Source organism: Scatophagus argus, chromosome 17, assembly GCF_020382885.2.
Source record: "Scatophagus argus isolate fScaArg1 chromosome 17, fScaArg1.pri, whole genome shotgun sequence".
NCBI lineage: Eukaryota > Metazoa > Chordata > Actinopteri > Scatophagidae > Scatophagus > Scatophagus argus.
In genome coordinates this window covers 8,908,583-8,926,389 of record NC_058509.1, presented here as the reverse complement: position 1 = coordinate 8,926,389, position 17,807 = coordinate 8,908,583, and the positions used below count along the sequence as shown (strand labels likewise).

At 40.8% G+C, this 17,807-nt stretch overlaps 1 protein-coding gene across 1 annotated transcript in view; it reads right to left on the bottom strand.

The window, feature by feature from the left end:
• The window catches only part of csmd3b (CUB and Sushi multiple domains 3b), a 313,752-nt gene that overhangs the window by 182,031 nt on the left and 113,914 nt on the right, over nt 1-17,807 (bottom strand). Inside the window, exon 4 of the mRNA XM_046418010.1 lies at nt 1,032-1,229. Within this exon, the coding sequence (XP_046273966.1) occupies nt 1,032-1,229 (198 nt within the window). The remainder of the gene's footprint in view (nt 1-1,031; nt 1,230-17,807) is intronic.

The window sequence follows — 17,807 nt, the reverse complement described above, 5'->3', positions numbered from 1 at the left end:
TCCGTCAGCACAGTTCCCTCCAGGTGTCAGAGTGCCCATGCAGCTGCCATCTGCCCACTCACCTCCATGTTGTGTGGCTGTGACGTTATCGGTGTCTCTGTGGCTCGCTACATTTTAGCCTCTATTCAACAGTCCCTCATTTGTACGAGCTCTCTGTCACCGAGTGAGCTTGCATTCTGAATACACAATATTTTTTTGTAAATGAGGGCCAGTGGGAGCCACTGGGTCTCAACCATATGGACTGGCAAAGTAAAACAATGAGCCGTCAGCGGCTAAGGGCAGAACGAATCTCCAAACTGTGGGTGTGATTCTCAGTAGGATTCGCTGTACAAGCAATCCTCTCCATAACTGGAGGCTATTTATATTTTTCTGATGAAAATATTTGAAAAAAATGAATACGGCAGCTTTAACATAATCATTGTCTAAATGTGTATATTGAGCACAGAAAAAAAAGATATTTATTTTAGATTTTGCTCTTGCTGTTTAAAAAATAAAATGCTACACTATTGGGGGGGAGGCGGGGAGGGGTGTGTATGTTGGTAAGAGGGGTTCTTCCTCAGCATATGCACTGGAGGGTGGCATAGCATAAAACCTATGTAGACATACAATCTAAATCAAAGCCAGAATCCAAAAATAGACAACAGCATACGATATACTCTGCATATTTGCTTCTCTCCCATACACATCTTTGATTACAAAATAAAGCACACGCACACACACACACAGTATGTGCACAAGAATTCCTGGATTGCTTGTCTCACACGCTTTCACACACACCAATGCATGCGCAGTCTGTCTGTCGTTCTGTCCCTTTTACAGATACACGTAATACACAGAAATTATATGAAGAGTTTTCTTCCAGATTGTAAAGCATGAGAGGGAGTGTAGCTGCCAGTACTACAACTACTGTTTTCATCCCACTTTGTGACACGTGGTTCAAATAAATGTACGGCAGAATTTTAAATGGATTTTCACGTAAAACTCTTCATATACAGTCATACACACACATGCACAAGTTTAGTCGTCCATACCTCGACAAATCGGCGCAGGAAAGTCCCAGACGGCAGTGTTTCCGGCATTGGTAATGCAGGTGAGCGTGGCGTGGCCGTCTAAGACGTAACCAGGAACACAGCTGTACTGCACACGGTCTCCCACAGCAAAACGGCCTCCACTACTGAGCACCGCTTTGGGTGGGATGCCGGGGTTACCACAAGATGTGCTGTGAAGTTCTGCAGAGGAGGAGAGCAGAAGAGAAACGGGAGAAGAAATCAGTTTTCTGAATTAATTGGACGAAAATATTTGACAATGCATTTCCCCTAACTCAACCGTGACTCAGACAAATAATATATCCAGCTACCGCTCAGTGATGCGTCCAATCCAGAGACTGTTATGGAGCACTTGCAGTCCCAGTCCACACATTGCATCTCTGATTAAAAACACAGTTCCATGGTGAGATGAAAGACATCTGCATTGTCATAATGCAGTTTAAACACCTACACATTGTCACAGGTTTTTTAAAGTCTTACCCCAAGCACACATATAGCAAGCTCCTCAAGTATATAGTTTTTATAACACACAATGCCAAGCAGAATATTTTGACTGCACTCTCAGTCAGACCAAACAGGGTCCCAGAGAAAGGGAGGGAGACAATATAAGAGTGTTTTATAGTTAATCACATTATTCCCTCTAGATAAGTTTACAGTTCTGTGGCTGAGACATGTGCACAAGTCTGCTTATAAATAACCGCACACACAAACAACACGCACAGCAGAGAGTGGAAGCGAGACAGGGGAGAGACGGGAGGGGGGGGGACAAACCATAGGGGTATTACAAGCCATAAACCAGGAAGTAGATGGGAGAACAGGGACCAACTTCAGTCTTATTGTTTGAACTTGATTGATACAACTATGAAACTGTTGAGACAGATAGGCTGGTGGCAGACACACTGAGTAAGGGGGAGGGAAGGGAAGAGAGAGAGAGAGAGGGAACGAATGAGAGGGAGGCTGAGGAGGTTGGAAAAAAAGAGGAGAGACAGATGGGGACAGAGGGTGCCCAACATGATAGATAGCACTATGAAACTACTTAGACTGAGTGGAGGGAGAGAAGGGAGAATGGTGAAAGGGGAGGAAAAAGCAAGGGGGAAAATCCACAGTGGGTAGTGAGAAAGATTAGGCTCACTTTGCTCCCAAATGAGAAGTGGAGATAGAGCTGCACTTTTCACTCCTCGAACTCCAGAAATATGCTCAATAATCTTTAAAAGAAAAGCCAGAGCATGGCTACAGGGGAACCTCCTCCATCCTAATGGCAAAAGTGCGTAATAATCATTCACAAAGCAGGCGGCGGGTATAGAAGATTTAAAGTTAGCCAAGAGCCGACCGAGTGATTCTCAGATTGGATGACTGACTGATTTATTTATTTTTATTGTCATACCTTTCAGCTTTGCTTCTCTTAGTGGCCACACAAACATAGTCTTTCAGTTTCCCTTAAACGCTACCTTTTTATTATTAGCAACCACCTTGAATGTGATGGGGTCCACTAGACCAAAGCTTTTGGATCATTTAAAAATAGACAGAACGACAACAAAAATAACTTAATAACAGAAATAACTTTGCCTCTAAATGAGTTTCCAATGCAGAGAAAAAAAAAAACTCAACAATGCCCTCATGTGTAATTAGTTGATATTAAGTTTTTGTTTAGAGGGTACATTTAATGCGGTTGCACACAGTATGGACAGCACAAAACAGGAAGAGGAAAATCGTTCTGCTAAAGAGCCTGATAGACCACTCCCTCCATTGGCCATCCTCTTTATCTGCCCACAGACACACAGTTAGAGAGAAACACACAATGACAAGACACATGTGAACACACACAACCAGGGTCATCCATCACTGTGGCGACCCCCTCCAGTGCTGTATTGTGATTGGATGTCAGGTTGGCCTAGTGTTGCGACCTGCTGGCCTATCGATTTGGCCAGTCAGTGTGGCCCCACTCAGTGTCAGGATGTTTGTTCAGTGTCCTATCAGACACACATTTTACTCTCACCAACACACACACACTCATGCACATGGAGTGTCGGTCACAGCCACCCTGCTTTAATCGGTGCTTCCATCCCATTTTTCATCTATCTTTTCTTTTTTTTATTTCTGTTTCCTCTGCTTTCTTTCTGCTCTTTTTTTTATCTCTTTCTTCCCCCTTTTTTCTATGTGTCTCTGCCCCATAGGGCCTTCTTTTTATCTTTAATTCCCCATATCCTGTTTTTTTTTTTTTTTTTTAATCTCTCCCCACTCTTCCCTCAATGGCTCTTCCTATCACACTTAGGCCTGGCTAAAAGTACTCACTACCTTTTAGGCACTGACTGAGATAACCCAGTACCAAACAGCATCAAAACTTCTCCAGCCAAATGGTACCTGCATTTGATTCTTTTTGTACTCAGATCTACAAAAAAATGACTATTTGTATTTGCACTATTGTTTCATGGGGAGGAGTGCTCGTGGTATTTTACGCAATGCTTTCATTCACATTATGAATACTGACTTTACTACGCTATTTATATGAGAATCATTACAAAGGTACTGAGATTTTTTTGAACAATACCCGGTCCTGGTCACACTCCACCAATCTCCTCCACTCCTGTTCACCTCCTCTTCAGCTTAAACCTTTGATGACATGCCAGCTCCCTTCCTCTGTCCATCCCTCCATTCCTCCTTTTCTTTCTCTCGCTAGTTTATTGTGAACATCACATAGTTTCATTGCACTGGTTTATTCAGTAGCCAGCGGCTATATCGCACTCCTTTTCATGGTTTATTGCTGCTTGCCCTCTTTTATTTATTCTTTCTTACCCTCACTTCTTCCTCACTTCTCTCTATTCTCTCTTTTTATCTATCTATCTCTGCCTCTCTTTCCCTAACTCGGTCTCTCCCCTGTTTACCATAACTATGATTTCAGTCTCAGTTGCTTCATTACAAGCTGCTGCTTTTATGGGCCATCTGTAGAACTATCTGCATTAGTCTCCCTCTCTCACTCACTCACACACACACACACAGGGGCACAGAGAGACCTGCATGTAGAACAGACACCAGCAAGCAGCTACTCCTCCACCAACACACACACACACACACACACACACACACACACACACACACACACATAACCATTTACCTGACTTTTATTTTTCCCAAGATCAGCAATTACAGCAGAGTCCAGGTACATGGAAGCATGAGACAAAAGAACTGAGAAAAAACAACAACTGAGTGATGGGTAAAAAGTAAAGGGCTAGAAAAAAGAGAGAACGCTGCCATGCTTTCAGAGTTTATAGTGAGACAGATGACGCTGCAGACTGGAGGATTGGAGAGGAGGAGTGAAGGACAGCAACGGCAGAGAGAGAGAGAGAAAGGAAAGAGAGGCAGAGTCAGAGAGGGATGATTCAATGAATTTGAAGGTTTTACACCTCCGTCAGCAGTAACTTCTATAAAAGATGAAGCAAGTTTTATGCCAGAACATAATAGATTTTGAAAGGCTTGAAAATAAAATATAGAATCTGTTACAAGAAACCATGTACACGGTTTTCCATTAGCTACTTCTGAAAAATGATTTCCAGAAATTCTTTTCAAGACATTTTCCCATAAAAGATGCAAGGTTTATAAGGACCGCAACAGAAGAGACGAATGAGTCCTGATGTCTGTAACAAACAGAAATGTGTTCTGGAGCACTTAGATCTATAAAAGGTTTCACTAGCTGTCAACTTGCAAGTCAGGTGCTTGTCAGTTTGATTTATTCAATACTTTGACCAACTGTTTTTATAGACTTGTGGAGAACTTTTGTCATAAAACATTTTTAGTCTGTAAAGGTTAATGGAATTTTATAGCACCAGTTGTACATCATTTTGTGGTCAGGTAGCTTCCCTCTGAAAATGCCAGAAGCAAAAAAGAAAGAAAAAAAAACCCTGCAAAACTGCCCTTTAAATTCTTAAAAATTGCAGTAATAGGAGGTTTTTAATGGTTCACCGCACTCGCTTAAGCCATTTGCTGGTTTAGTCCTGTTTGATTCTTACAATAAAAATATAACTGATTTAATTAGTGAAACAATATACAGAAAGCAGAAATATGAACAGTTGCACCTGTGGAGTGCTCTTTTCTTTATTCATGCATACAGTAATGCTCATAATATAGACATGCTTTAATGTTTAGCAAAGTAAGCAGCAATGTGACACAATATCCATTAACACGTGCTTTTCAATGCATGTACATTATGAAATCATATTCATAACTGAGTTTGCTGAGCACAACTCCGAGAAACTTCTGAAAAGTTCAGCTGAGGTTTAAAAGGTTATATTGCAGTTATGGCTATAAAAAAGGCAGTATGGAAAGCTAAAACACATCCACATATTTGTAAAATTGACAGTGAGATTTTTTTTCACAATTTTTTTTTTCTCAAACCCCCTTCTTCCCCCCATTGCTAGAAAGTTGCTGCAGAGCTGTCAAGCAGCTGCCAGTCAGACTCCAACTATGACAGCTCAATAACCAGAAATAGGATAATATGGAATTATTCAAAACGGATGTGTGCTTTTTAATATGAAGGGATTAATGCCATGATAAGATACTGGCCATTTGAAAATTCTGACACCTTTCCCTGCAAAAGTATTAACACCATAAAATGTAAAATGTCACTGGAAGGCCCATTATTATGGATCATGCTGAGCAAACGCTGAGCATGAAGATGACTGAAAGGGAGGAACTAAGGAAGAATTCTCCTGTTCTACAATCTACTGGCATTTTAAACCAACAATAAGGAAGTGCTAAACTACTGCATGCCTCTTTCTAATAAAAGCTTGTGAAGTGTGATAGAAAAAACAAAAGTGGAGCTCATGAGTGGTCACCGCCTGATTAGGGAAAAGCATTCCTCCCCATTGTTGATGAATACACTGGCTTTTCATGGCGTTGAAATAGACCACTTCACAATAAAAGGGCAGGCAAGATATGCAGTAATGCAAGTGGTAAAAACAAGCACCCAACATTTTGGCTTTCTCCAACTTTCACTATCCAAAATCCAATAAGAGAATAAGACTATGGACTCTGTTCCAGACTGATTCCCTTTGAATTCTGAACTAACTTCCTGTGGTGAATCACCATAACTTGTCATTTAACATGTCCTGATCTTAAACAGCAACTGAGCAACTTAAATAGGTACAAAAAGTTCTAAACTATGAAACTAGCTTCAGCTTAAAGAAAATGGTCCTTATGATAGAAGCACTATCAGACCTTCCCTTACTTGATCTAAAAAAGATACTGCAGCCAAAAGAACCACTGATTTCATCTTTATTTTTTCCAGGGGAATGAGAGGAATGGACCCATAACTGTGATCTAAGCAAAGTTCTAAACTTCTCAATAATGGGAAAGCCTAATTTAGACACAAGTACCTAAAAACGGTACGCCTCTGCAGTTATTTGTGTAAAGATAATGGCTATATTCCACCTCTGCACATTCCAGCACAGAAAGCATTTGGGGTAGATTTCTGCACCAATCATCCACTTGATTTGTGATTACATGACTACTCAACATCAACGTTCCAAAATGCTCCACCACAACTCTGCATGTCGGTAAAACTGACAACACGATGATGTCGACACAATGCCTAATAGGCTCCTAAGGGACTGAGCGGGAACCATACTTGGTCATAATTTAGACACTAAGTGTAGCAATAAAAGGTAAAATCCAAAATACAAAAGTACAAGACCCACAAAGTTTAGGTTTTTTTTCTGTTGTTGTTTTATTTGTGTATGGGAGACCATTTTCGATGATCAACAAGCCTCCTGCTTAAATCTTGTTGATGCAGGAACTCAGCCTAGTGTGGTCTGATTAAAGACAAATGTTGGCCAGGGTGGTGGATATGTGAGAGACCTGAGTGTATTCCGTTCCATACCAATTAATGATGGCTGTTTCTAAATTCGACAGTTAACTTTGCATGACAACACCCAAATGTTTTAGTTGGCGAACCTTACTTTAACCTCATTATCCATAGTGTTCTTGAAATTTGCTGATAGCCAGGAATGGTGATAAAAAATGGAAAATTACACCAATTCAAGACAGAAAGTGACACATATGCAGAAATGCATATTTCACTTGCACCTCCCCTCAGACACCACTTTTGATTGGTAGCTGGTCGGTGATGGTGTAATTATAAGTAATTATGATTAATTATGAAAACATTAATGGAGGGAAAAAGGACTAAGTGGCAGCAGAAGGCGTGTGTGTCTGATAGAGACAGTCAGAATGTGGGGGAAAGTAAAGTAGGATAAAGAGAAAGCCTCGCAGATAGAGGAATGGCTGTTCAAAGCATTCGATCATCTGGCAGCTGAGCAGATCAGTTAATACACACACAGCTGTACTGCTAATGACCACAGCTTCCAGTTGAGATCAAACATTATGGACTCCAAGCAACAGACCACTAATGTCTCTCTGGGTTTATTACACACCACCACACAGACAATCTAACACACACCGCACTCCCTGAAGGTAAAAGCAGTCTTGAGGATTACCTTAATGTTCTCTGAGAGCAACAATTATCTGCATTCAATACAGTTGTGACGCAGCTTCAGGCCGTCTGGTGTCCATACTGGTGATGCTCTCTTCGGGCTAAACATCATACAAGCAGAACAGTTTATGCTGTCCACAGACTTGGTATGGAAATACCCAGAAAACACAGTTTTTAAAGTGAGGGATGAAATCAGGGGTGGGCGAACTGCCAAAAAATAACATGATCTGTTTAACCACAATAATCAATCTTAACAGTCCAAACTGCAATATTTTTCTCATTTTTGAAATGCTCTGGAGACTACAGTCAAACTTGAAATAGCCTGTGAATTTCGACATTTTCTCCAAGAAAACACAATATTGCATTAAAGATTGTTCTCTTTTGGCACAAGCTTCTCCGCCATGCTGCTAACTTCAACTCATATTGCACTTTAACAATAAATCATCCAAGGAAGAGCCATGTGAAGGAATTTGTTCACTCAGCATAGCCATGTAGTTGGCCACATCACTCTGTTGGCTCGAATTTCCCCTTTGGGGATCAGTAAATGATATGATATCGGTCCACACAGGGCAGATCTACAAGTTAATGATTATGTGAAGGCTATGTGAAGTTTGGAAACAGAAGTAAAAGAACATTAAATATAACAACTCTCTTGAAAAGTGGATTGTGGAAGACTTCAAAGTTAATGTTGATGTAAAATCGACAGACTGCCCACCCTTACATGAAATTAAACGAATGTGGACAAAATATATCAATCCCTGTTTCTCTCAGCCACTGCTGGTTAACCTGAAACTGATCCCTTGTTCTCCATCTACTTTTGATGATACTGGTTGGCTTAATGTTAAACGCACATTTTATGGGCCACTGTGCATGCAAAATGATTTAATCAACAGAATTAACTCTCACATAAATGCAGTGCAGAGAACTGTATGGTCCTACTTTGAAATGTAGTGCAGTTAAGTATAAAACTTCATATGATGGAAATACTCAATTAGAGTCAGTCGGGTGAGGATGCAATTTAATCTGACTGAGTGAAACAAGTTATTAATTTTGGAGGAAGACAGTAACCATGTCTAGCACAATTACCTCATTTTTTGAGGATAAAATATCTAAGTCGGTTGAAAAGATGTACTTTTTTTTTTCTTTTTTTAACAGCCTTGCAATTTCCCTGTATGTAATTGAATGAGCAGACAATGACGGCTGATGACTGACTCCTCACAAAGAAACACAGGGATATCAATTATGAGCCCTTGGCCTCTATTTCAGTGGTGTGTGCGCATGCCCCTGTGCGCGTGCCAGTGTGCGCACGTCAAGCATGCAAGACAAGCCTGTGTGCGTTTTGTGTTCGTGTGACCATATGAGTATAGCTCCTTGATACCGTGATCAATGTTTCTCTCAGGCTTGGTTCAATAAACCATTAGATTCCCCCTTAAGACATCCTGCCAACAGAGCTTCATTATACACGCGCGCACACACACGCGCACGCACACACACACACATACATACATATGTACAAAGAAAAACAAAACTCTCTCTCAATCTGTTATCTGTTTGATCTGACCTGAAAGGGCCAACTCTGTCTTTCTGAAGACCAGGACAAATCAGCTGCATTGGACTTGATCAAACAAAACGGTACAGGATCCGGGTTTTACAGCCAATGCTAAAACAGACATCTTTTTATTACGCTGACTTACTATAGATGGAGGTCATATTAAAGGAAAACATTCAGGATTTTGACAATTACAGTGCAGGGAAATGAAGCCGGTTGCTTCATCTTTGCATCCTGCACTATACTGAATTACTTGACAACAGTTAAACAAAGTGTGTGTTAGACAGACTAATTTCTACACAAAAGATTACACCTATAGAAGTAAAGCTAATAGCAATTTTCTCAATTCACAAAGGTTAGCTTGTTTACATTCTCAAAAGCCATGATGCCGTGGAGTTCTGACATACCATTAGTCCTTTTATCAAGGGTCTGCACTGGTTTAAGTCAGGATCCTGATTTGCTTATTTCTCTCTCTAAATGACCCTTCTCTTCTGTCTCACACATCCATATCTCCCTCCCTCCCACCTATTTCCCTCTCTTCTTCTCTTATCTCTTTCCACAGCCACCCCTATCCTCACTATTAATTAAAACTCTATGTGTGTACATACTTGCCTATGTGTGTGTGTGTGTGTGTGTGCACATGCTTGTGTGTGCACATCAGGCTTCAGTATTAATTAAAGGTGTGAATGCTAATTGGTCAGATCAATAACGGGTCGTTAGGCCTCGGGGGGCCGACAGCCAATAGGAAATCGTTATGTGTCTGACATCACTGTCACTCTGCTAAGGCTGTGGGCACAGTGTGACATGCGTGCACAGACGCACACACGCCTGCAAGTGCACACTCAGATTTGTACTTACACTCACAGTACTGTCATCTGGAAAGAAAGGTTCACCTCAGAGGTTGTGAGAGAGTTTAGAAGCTGAAGAGGTTAGCAAGACACAGCTGGCGCAATAGATAGAAACTTAGTGTACGTTCCTAAAACTAAATCAATAGCCATTAAGGCAAGACAGAGAGAGTGAGAGAGGGAGAAGGGTTTTCAAAAAAGATGCCATAGCTGTCATTGAACGGAGCTGAGTAAATGAGTGTGTCCTCTCAGAAGGCATTTTTGTGCTGATCAATACCAGAGCACTCTCTCCCCTCCCCCGACCACATACACATTCTTTCTTTTCAAATCTCCTCTTTGGTCTTTCAGTCTATCCTATCTCTTCTGTCTCAGGCTAACTAACAGTCATTGTCAGTACGATGTTCAGTCAGATCTTCAATTAAAAACAAAACTCTGGCCTTGACCCTGAGCTTGTCTATTGTTAGAGATGCAAAGAGAGCAGCACAATAGGAATATAGTTTACTTGATAAAACCAAGTCACGTTCCTCCAAAGCAAGTCGACGGTCAGCTCAAACCCAAGCAACAAAGTGTTAGCAACAAAGATTGTGCTATTACAACAAAGTTTAGCAAATATGTAGATGCCGCTCTTCTTTTTTAAAAGTTGGTACACTATTGGTCTTTATGGAAAAGTCTGTTACGGAACTAACTGCTTTGTCAAAGGGATAGAACATGCACTATATAAACAAAAGTATTGGGACACCTAATCATGACACCAACAGGAACTTTAATGACATTGCATTCTAAACACATAGACAGCTTTGCAGCTACAACAGCTTCCACTCCTCTGGGAAGGCTTTCCACAAGATCTTGGAGAGTTTCTGTGGGATTTTTGTCCATTCATGCAGTAGAGCATTTGTGAGGTCAGGCACTGATGTTGAACCAAAAGGTCCGATTCGCAATTTCTATTCCAGTTCATCCCAGAGATGCTCAGTGGGGTTGAGGTCAGGACTCTGTGCAAGCCAGTCAAGTTCTTCCACACCAAACTCATCCAGCCATGTCTTTATGGACTTTGCTTTGTGCACTGGGGCACAGTCATGCTGGAATAGAAAAGGGTCTTCCTCAAACTGCTGGCACAAAGCTGGAAGCATAGCATTGTCCAAAATGTCTTAGTGTGTTGAAGCATTAATATTTCCCTTCACTGGAAGTAAGGGGCTGTGCCAAACCTGTTGCACTGGAGGAGACGGGTTGTACTGGTCAGTAAACCTGAAACTGCCTGAAAACTCAGTTTTCATGTTTAGTGGTGAAAGTGACCGGGCGATGTGATTTTGACTTTTGTTTGTCTTGTTCTGATCTGACTTGCGAGCATGATTCTGACATGATTGTCAATATTGTTTGACATGTTTTCACAGAATTTCAAATATATTTTAAGGAGAAAAGAGGAGGAGTGACCAGACACAGGACATGGGCTGTCTGGGTTAGTTTTGAAGCATTTTAACAAATGTAACTCAACACCCACAACTGTGTTCAAATATGTCTAAAGCCCCTTCCTGTTTCACTGGACTCCCTGAATATGTTTGCAAAATAAGAGTCATGCACTTCAGTGCTGCTGCTGGAAAAAAAAATCCTAAGGGAAACATCGCTACATAAGCTTTCCTCTATTTTTGCACAGAGCATGTTTTCCTTATCAGCACATTCACTTTCTTTCTTTTTTTCCCCTCCTACTGACACGAAGGCCTTTCTTCCAGCTCTACACCCAAGACAAACTCAGTCTGTAGCTCTACCACTGTTAATGCTGTTGATCGTTCCATCTGACAGTTAGTATTACGGGTGTAATGAACAGTGCTGTCTCAAGGGTTCACTAGTGGGGCTCTTACTGTTGTCACTGTCCTATATCTCTAATACCCTCAGACAGACCTTTCGCTTGTTCTTAAACCATCTGACACCAAGAGAGCAGACAGCAATGGAGGGCTACGCAAGGTTAATGCTGTTAAGTGGTGTATGAAACATTAACCTGTAACCCATGTACAGTTTACTGTCTGCAGGGACAGTCTTTGTCGATGTGTATGCGTGTGTCTCCCATGAGTGACAACTTTCAGCCCTACTCTGGTGTATACTCTGCATATTTAATAAAAGCGCACAGTCTGAGATTGTCTTTGTGTGTGCTGCATGAGAGTCATCACTCCGTGCTGATAACATCTGTGTGTGTGCTGTTGCTTGGTTGCACAGTCGAAGTGCGCTAGCTAGCTACCTCTAAATTTATGTGTGTGTGTGTGTGTGTGTGTGTGTGTGCCAGAATGTGTATGATACCTAATAGCTGTGGTTACTGTAGTGTGACTTATTAAATTTAACATCAAGAGACCCCCTGGAAAGCTGACTGACAGATACCAGCGCACATACAAAGACACACAAGTTTAGAGCTACCGAGCTCACCTTGAGTGTGAAACTAACCAACCAGCACAGACACAGCTGAGTAATCATCCTGCATATGAAGGCAGTGATTATATATTGTCTGAAAACCAAGCAGAATGTAAATAAAGCAGAAATATTGCATTACCTCAGTTTCCTGTCAGCAAAATATAGGTTAAAGAACAAGTAGGTCAATACTGCATCAACAGAAAGACACAAGTGGCTTGTTTTCTCTTGAATACTGCTCCAACATTTCGAATGCTGTGGAAAATCAACACCAAAATTGCACAAAAATGTTCGTAGCAGCATTCAACGAGGATCAGAATCCAAGATCCATATTCCTTGACTTTATGAAAAAGGTTGCAACAGTCGTTTAAGTTGACTGATTTAAACACCTGAAATGGGCTTTGATCTAAATGTGGTCCACTGGAAATGAACGATATCAACATGTAGGTACATTACAGTGGCAGGCTTGTGTCTATCCTGTCCTTTTCAACGTCTCCCTCGTCTTTCATCTCCCTCGTCTCGTCTTCTGTCAGCAGTATTTGTGCTGTTGGTGCATTACAATCTAATATTAACCACAACCCAACAAGTGTTCCCTCTGTGCAAGATTAACATATTCCACTCATAGCACATGATGGAATTGTGTGTGTGTGTGTGTGTGTGTGTTCATCTTTATTTGGGGGTTCACAGTCACTGGGGAATCAATTTGTTCAGAAGTTGTTCTTTTTTATCGCAGAACGAGACCTCAGTAATTGCAACTATCTGCTATGACAGACATCACAAGGCAAAACTCTGTCTGCTATAAAGTAAAGGAGTTTGATTTGCTCCACAGCTCATTGAATATGATCCAAATCTGTTGTTAAAGTAATATTTTTCCTAAAGATTTAAATACATGGCATGGCTGTGCAGTTGTTGTTCTGTATTGTGCTTAACTTATTCTTGCACTGACACAAAAAATGTTCTGTGCACAAAATTACCCTATTCACAATAACATCTGTTTTGAGCATGTAGTATGATAAAGATTTTAGTCAGTCGTCTAATCAAAATACTCAATAAGAAACCAAACTGACAAGATGTCAAGAACGTCAAGTCAGATTAGTAACTGTGGATACGCCTTCAAGAAGCCCTCAGGAATTTTCATTTCTCAAAATAGGGCAATTGCCAACAGCAAATACTGTACAATGAGAGCACATTGTTCATTAGCAACAGATAGCAACCCTGTATTATCCAGAATAAAGTCAGAACTCTGGTCATGATACATGTCATACATCAAGTTCAAGATTCAGTCACCCAAATACTCAGCCATCAGTCTTAGAGGGAAAATCCAGTCAATCAGTCGCGTTCTCGAACAAAGCAGTGCTGCTTTAGCGTACTTTCAACAGTTATACTGCAGTTCTCCCTTCTAAGAGATAGTAGTGAAGACACTGAAAGCAGCAGGAAAGTAAAATAAGAAAATCTGCTGAGAGAAAGCAGAATGCAATGACTGGAGAATAAAGAGCTGATAGTCATTTTAACAATTAATTAGATGATTAAATATTGAGAGAAACATTCCACAGAATGCCCTTAAATTCTGAAATCTGCCAATAAGAAGCAGCTCAAGGAGGTTAGAGACCACTCTGTCAGTGTTCCTTATCACATTTCATTGGGTGGGGTTACATTTGGTGAAAACCCTCTCTGATTGGCTGACATCATTGAGTGATGTGTTGGTTTAATGTTGCCACGGAGCGGCTGTGTCTGACTCGTGCCGTCAGAAACTGCCATGTCAGCGCGACCCAGCTCATTTTCTGGTTATGCTAATCAGGTGACATTCCTTCCTGCTTGGCAGAGGGAGCTGATTGGATGGGCCGAGGTGGTGACCCTGAAGGAAGTCCGTTTGATTGGTTGGCTGATGTAAAGCTGAATAATGGACTGACATTGGCCAGGAGGCCATATTATTGTCAAAACACACACACACACACACACAGCAGCAGCAGCAGCACTTTCACACTCACTGACATTAACTACGTACCAGGACAGTCTATATTTTTGACAGCTGGCCAGTTGTTGTCTGATAGACCTGAATATCAGATCAATAGATCATCTGATGTAATTTCTTTCCCGTACCTGCACAGAGGGAGATCTGATAGAAGTTCTCTATAATTCCATCATAAAAGAGTTTAATATAATTCAGATATGATGTCAATATATCATTTGCTGGACATCTTTTAGTGGCAAACTAAAAGACTTCTAGAAAGACTTCACACTTCACTTTGATTAGCTTATTCAGGTACAAGACTGATGGTCGTTTTCTGGACATTCTCTGAGGTTAGACACCTGTCCATTACAGACTTAAAACATTTTGGCAGCTCCTTCATATAAATCCATCATCAAATTAGTTCTTTTATCCAGGTATCATGTTAATTTGTCATTTGACTGTTGTGATGTGAGGCACCTCCAGTGCTGTGCCCAGCCAGATACTAAGAAGCTTGGCATCCATTTACTGTAATTACATTATCCAGACATCAAATTGAAACGTTTAGTGGACAGTCATTGAGGGCCTGAGAAATCTGGCAGCTTTTTGTGCTATACTATTGTAAAATTAATGATCCAGATTAGGAGCTAATGTCATTGCTTTTGACAATGTTGGGTAACCTTGCAAAGGCCTACTTCAGTCTGTATAACACTGGACACCTCACTGATTATTATTTTTTTTCTACATGAATTCAACATTGTGGTACTGCTGAAGTGATTACATCACTTACTTGATTCAATGTCATTCACCTATTCTGCCAAACCAGACAGTGAAAAATCAGGCAGCCTTTCAGGATATAATCTGTCATTAACAAAAAACTGCTGATGCTACATACTTCGAAGAAAATTTGGGCCTATTTTCATGGTGCTTTATTATCTTCCTGAGGTTGGGACTGACCAAAACAAACACAAATAGAAAACAACAATGCAATGCTATAAAGTAAAAGATTTAGAAGCGTGCAGTGACCCGGGATTTATGACAATGTAGCAGTCCTGTCAACAGGCTTGGGGTTTGTTAGGTAATTTGTGGCTTACTTTGGTCTCCAGTGGGTTGCAAATGCGTGACACTGTGACTATGTTTCAGAACATTGTCCGAAGTCCAGAAATCACTGATCTAAAGGTATGTGAGGTACTGATGGGCACTGACATTTGGATAATCCATGAAGTGAATGTGAATTCAAAAACACTCATATTGGCTATTTTATCCAATCTGCTCTCCACATCTGCTGTCACTGTGTGTGTGTGTGTGTGTGTGTGTGTGTGTGTTTGTGTGATTGTTTTGATTGATGCCCCTGCGTTGGAGCTGACCTTGCTGCAGTTGGAACAGTGAGGAGCTGCATTTACACTGTAGATAATGAACACACAAACACACATGCGCTCACACACAGCTTTAAAACAGCATTGATTTCTCCTGTTCAACTAGAAAGCGTCGAGCACATTACATTATTACAGGGAGCGCCTCGTTTCTTCCTCTCTCTTCTCCTAGTCCTTATTTTCTCCTGCTCTCTCAGTACAGATTTGCCTCTCCCATTTTTTGCTTCTTTTCTTGTTCCTCTTCTCTACTTTTCATTACTGCTAATATATAGTCTACTCCTCTTTCATCTTACTCCTTTCCTTCCCTCTCAAATCTCAAATACATCACACTTGCCTGCTATATACACATGGGAATCCACAGGACAAATGCATACACATTATGTACGCACACACACGCACATGCACACATGCACACACACACACACACACACACACACACAACTTTCTAGGACTGTAAAGCTACTTTTCTCCTGGGACAAAACTGACATATTCCTTCTCATTTTAAATGTATGAACTGAGCCATAGTTGTGTATGTGTGTAGGCGCACACATGTGCTTATGTGTGTGCTCTTTGTGTTGTGGGTGCTAAACATGTGTACTGAGGTGTGTACAATATGAGGGGGAAAAGGGGACAGACAGAAGGAAATACACAAACAGCAAGGAGAGAGAAAAGCACACAGTGGTGAATTGTTGAAGCACAACAGAAAGCTCTGTAAGTGCCACTTTTAAAAATATTTGGTGGTCTCTTTATATATCACAAAAACTAAGTAAATGTGAGTAAATGAAGGCAAAAATTTATCAACAAAGATTAACAATCCTGTGCAAATCTAAAAAAAACTCAAACAAACAAACAGGTGTTCAAAAGCCTGCTCTTTGCTTCTGCAGCAGTTTTGTTTTTCTTCGAAAGTAAAAATATAAACACAATGAAGATATGATCTCAGTGGTGATGCTAGAAATAAAGTGTTAAAATAAAGTGCTTGTTATAAACTATTAATATGCATGCAAAAAGGCAAGGAAAAGGATTATACTCCCTTCACAAAGTGAGACAGACTCAGACCTTCCCTCTCCTGCTGTTTTCATCTAAAAATCCCACAATTTGCAATGACAAAATGTTACAGATTTAAAAAGACAAGACTGTTTTGTTTTGCACTTGCAACGCACATGCAAATGTGTAATCTGTTTATTATCACCTTCAAGATCTTTCAAGGCGCAACTCCCTCAATCAACGTCCTTCAACTGTGAGTGGGGTCACCTTCCCTTTCCCATGATGCCATTACATCACCTGGATTTAATTGCTGAACCGAGGGAGGGAGAGATAAACTGACTGACCGAAAGAGAGAGAGAAGAGACAGATGGACAGATGGAGGGATGACAGATAGGAGTGGATATTGTCAGTCCCCTCAGGTCTCTTTGATAAAGATCAGAGGAGCCACAGCCAGTACCTCAATCACATACACATACACGTTCTGGACTCACAAACACACACACACACACACAAACACAGCTCACACTGCCCAATACACACAACTGATGTGTGACCTCAGCCATAAGCACACACACACACACACACACACTTGACTTTTGCACTCAGATCATGTTCAAGTCAAAGAGACCAGAGTCAAAATCAATCAATCAAGTACTGATAAGGGATCAGAGACTCAGAGAAACAAATGGCGGCAAATGGCTTCCTCTAAATATTGATGCAAGCGCTTTTCTAACTGAGACTCAGCCCCGTGAGATGCCAGAACTTTGCCCATCGGCTGCACAATCATTCAAATTTCACATCTCACAAAGTGTTTCCTCCCGGGAGCCGGTTTCAGTGGCCATGCATGAATCAGCGTGATCAGACCCATCAATGTGAGAATGGAATCTTGTTGGCTTCTGTTTACTGCTGTGAATGGCAAATGGTTATCAAGTCTGAAATATAATTGATGCAGGAGATGAAAAAAAAAAACAAAAAAAGGAAAGTTTTCTCAATGAAAGATGTTTACCTTTACTGAATTCTGATGTGGAAAGCAACTAAACTCTGTTTGAACTATAAAATGTCACAGAACTCAGTGTTTCTGCATCAAATGAATTTAAATTCAGTCAACAGTTGACCACAGTAGTTATAACCACAAGTTTTACTGGGCCAGAAAGAGCGATTGCCTTATATGCAAATGGAAAAAAAAA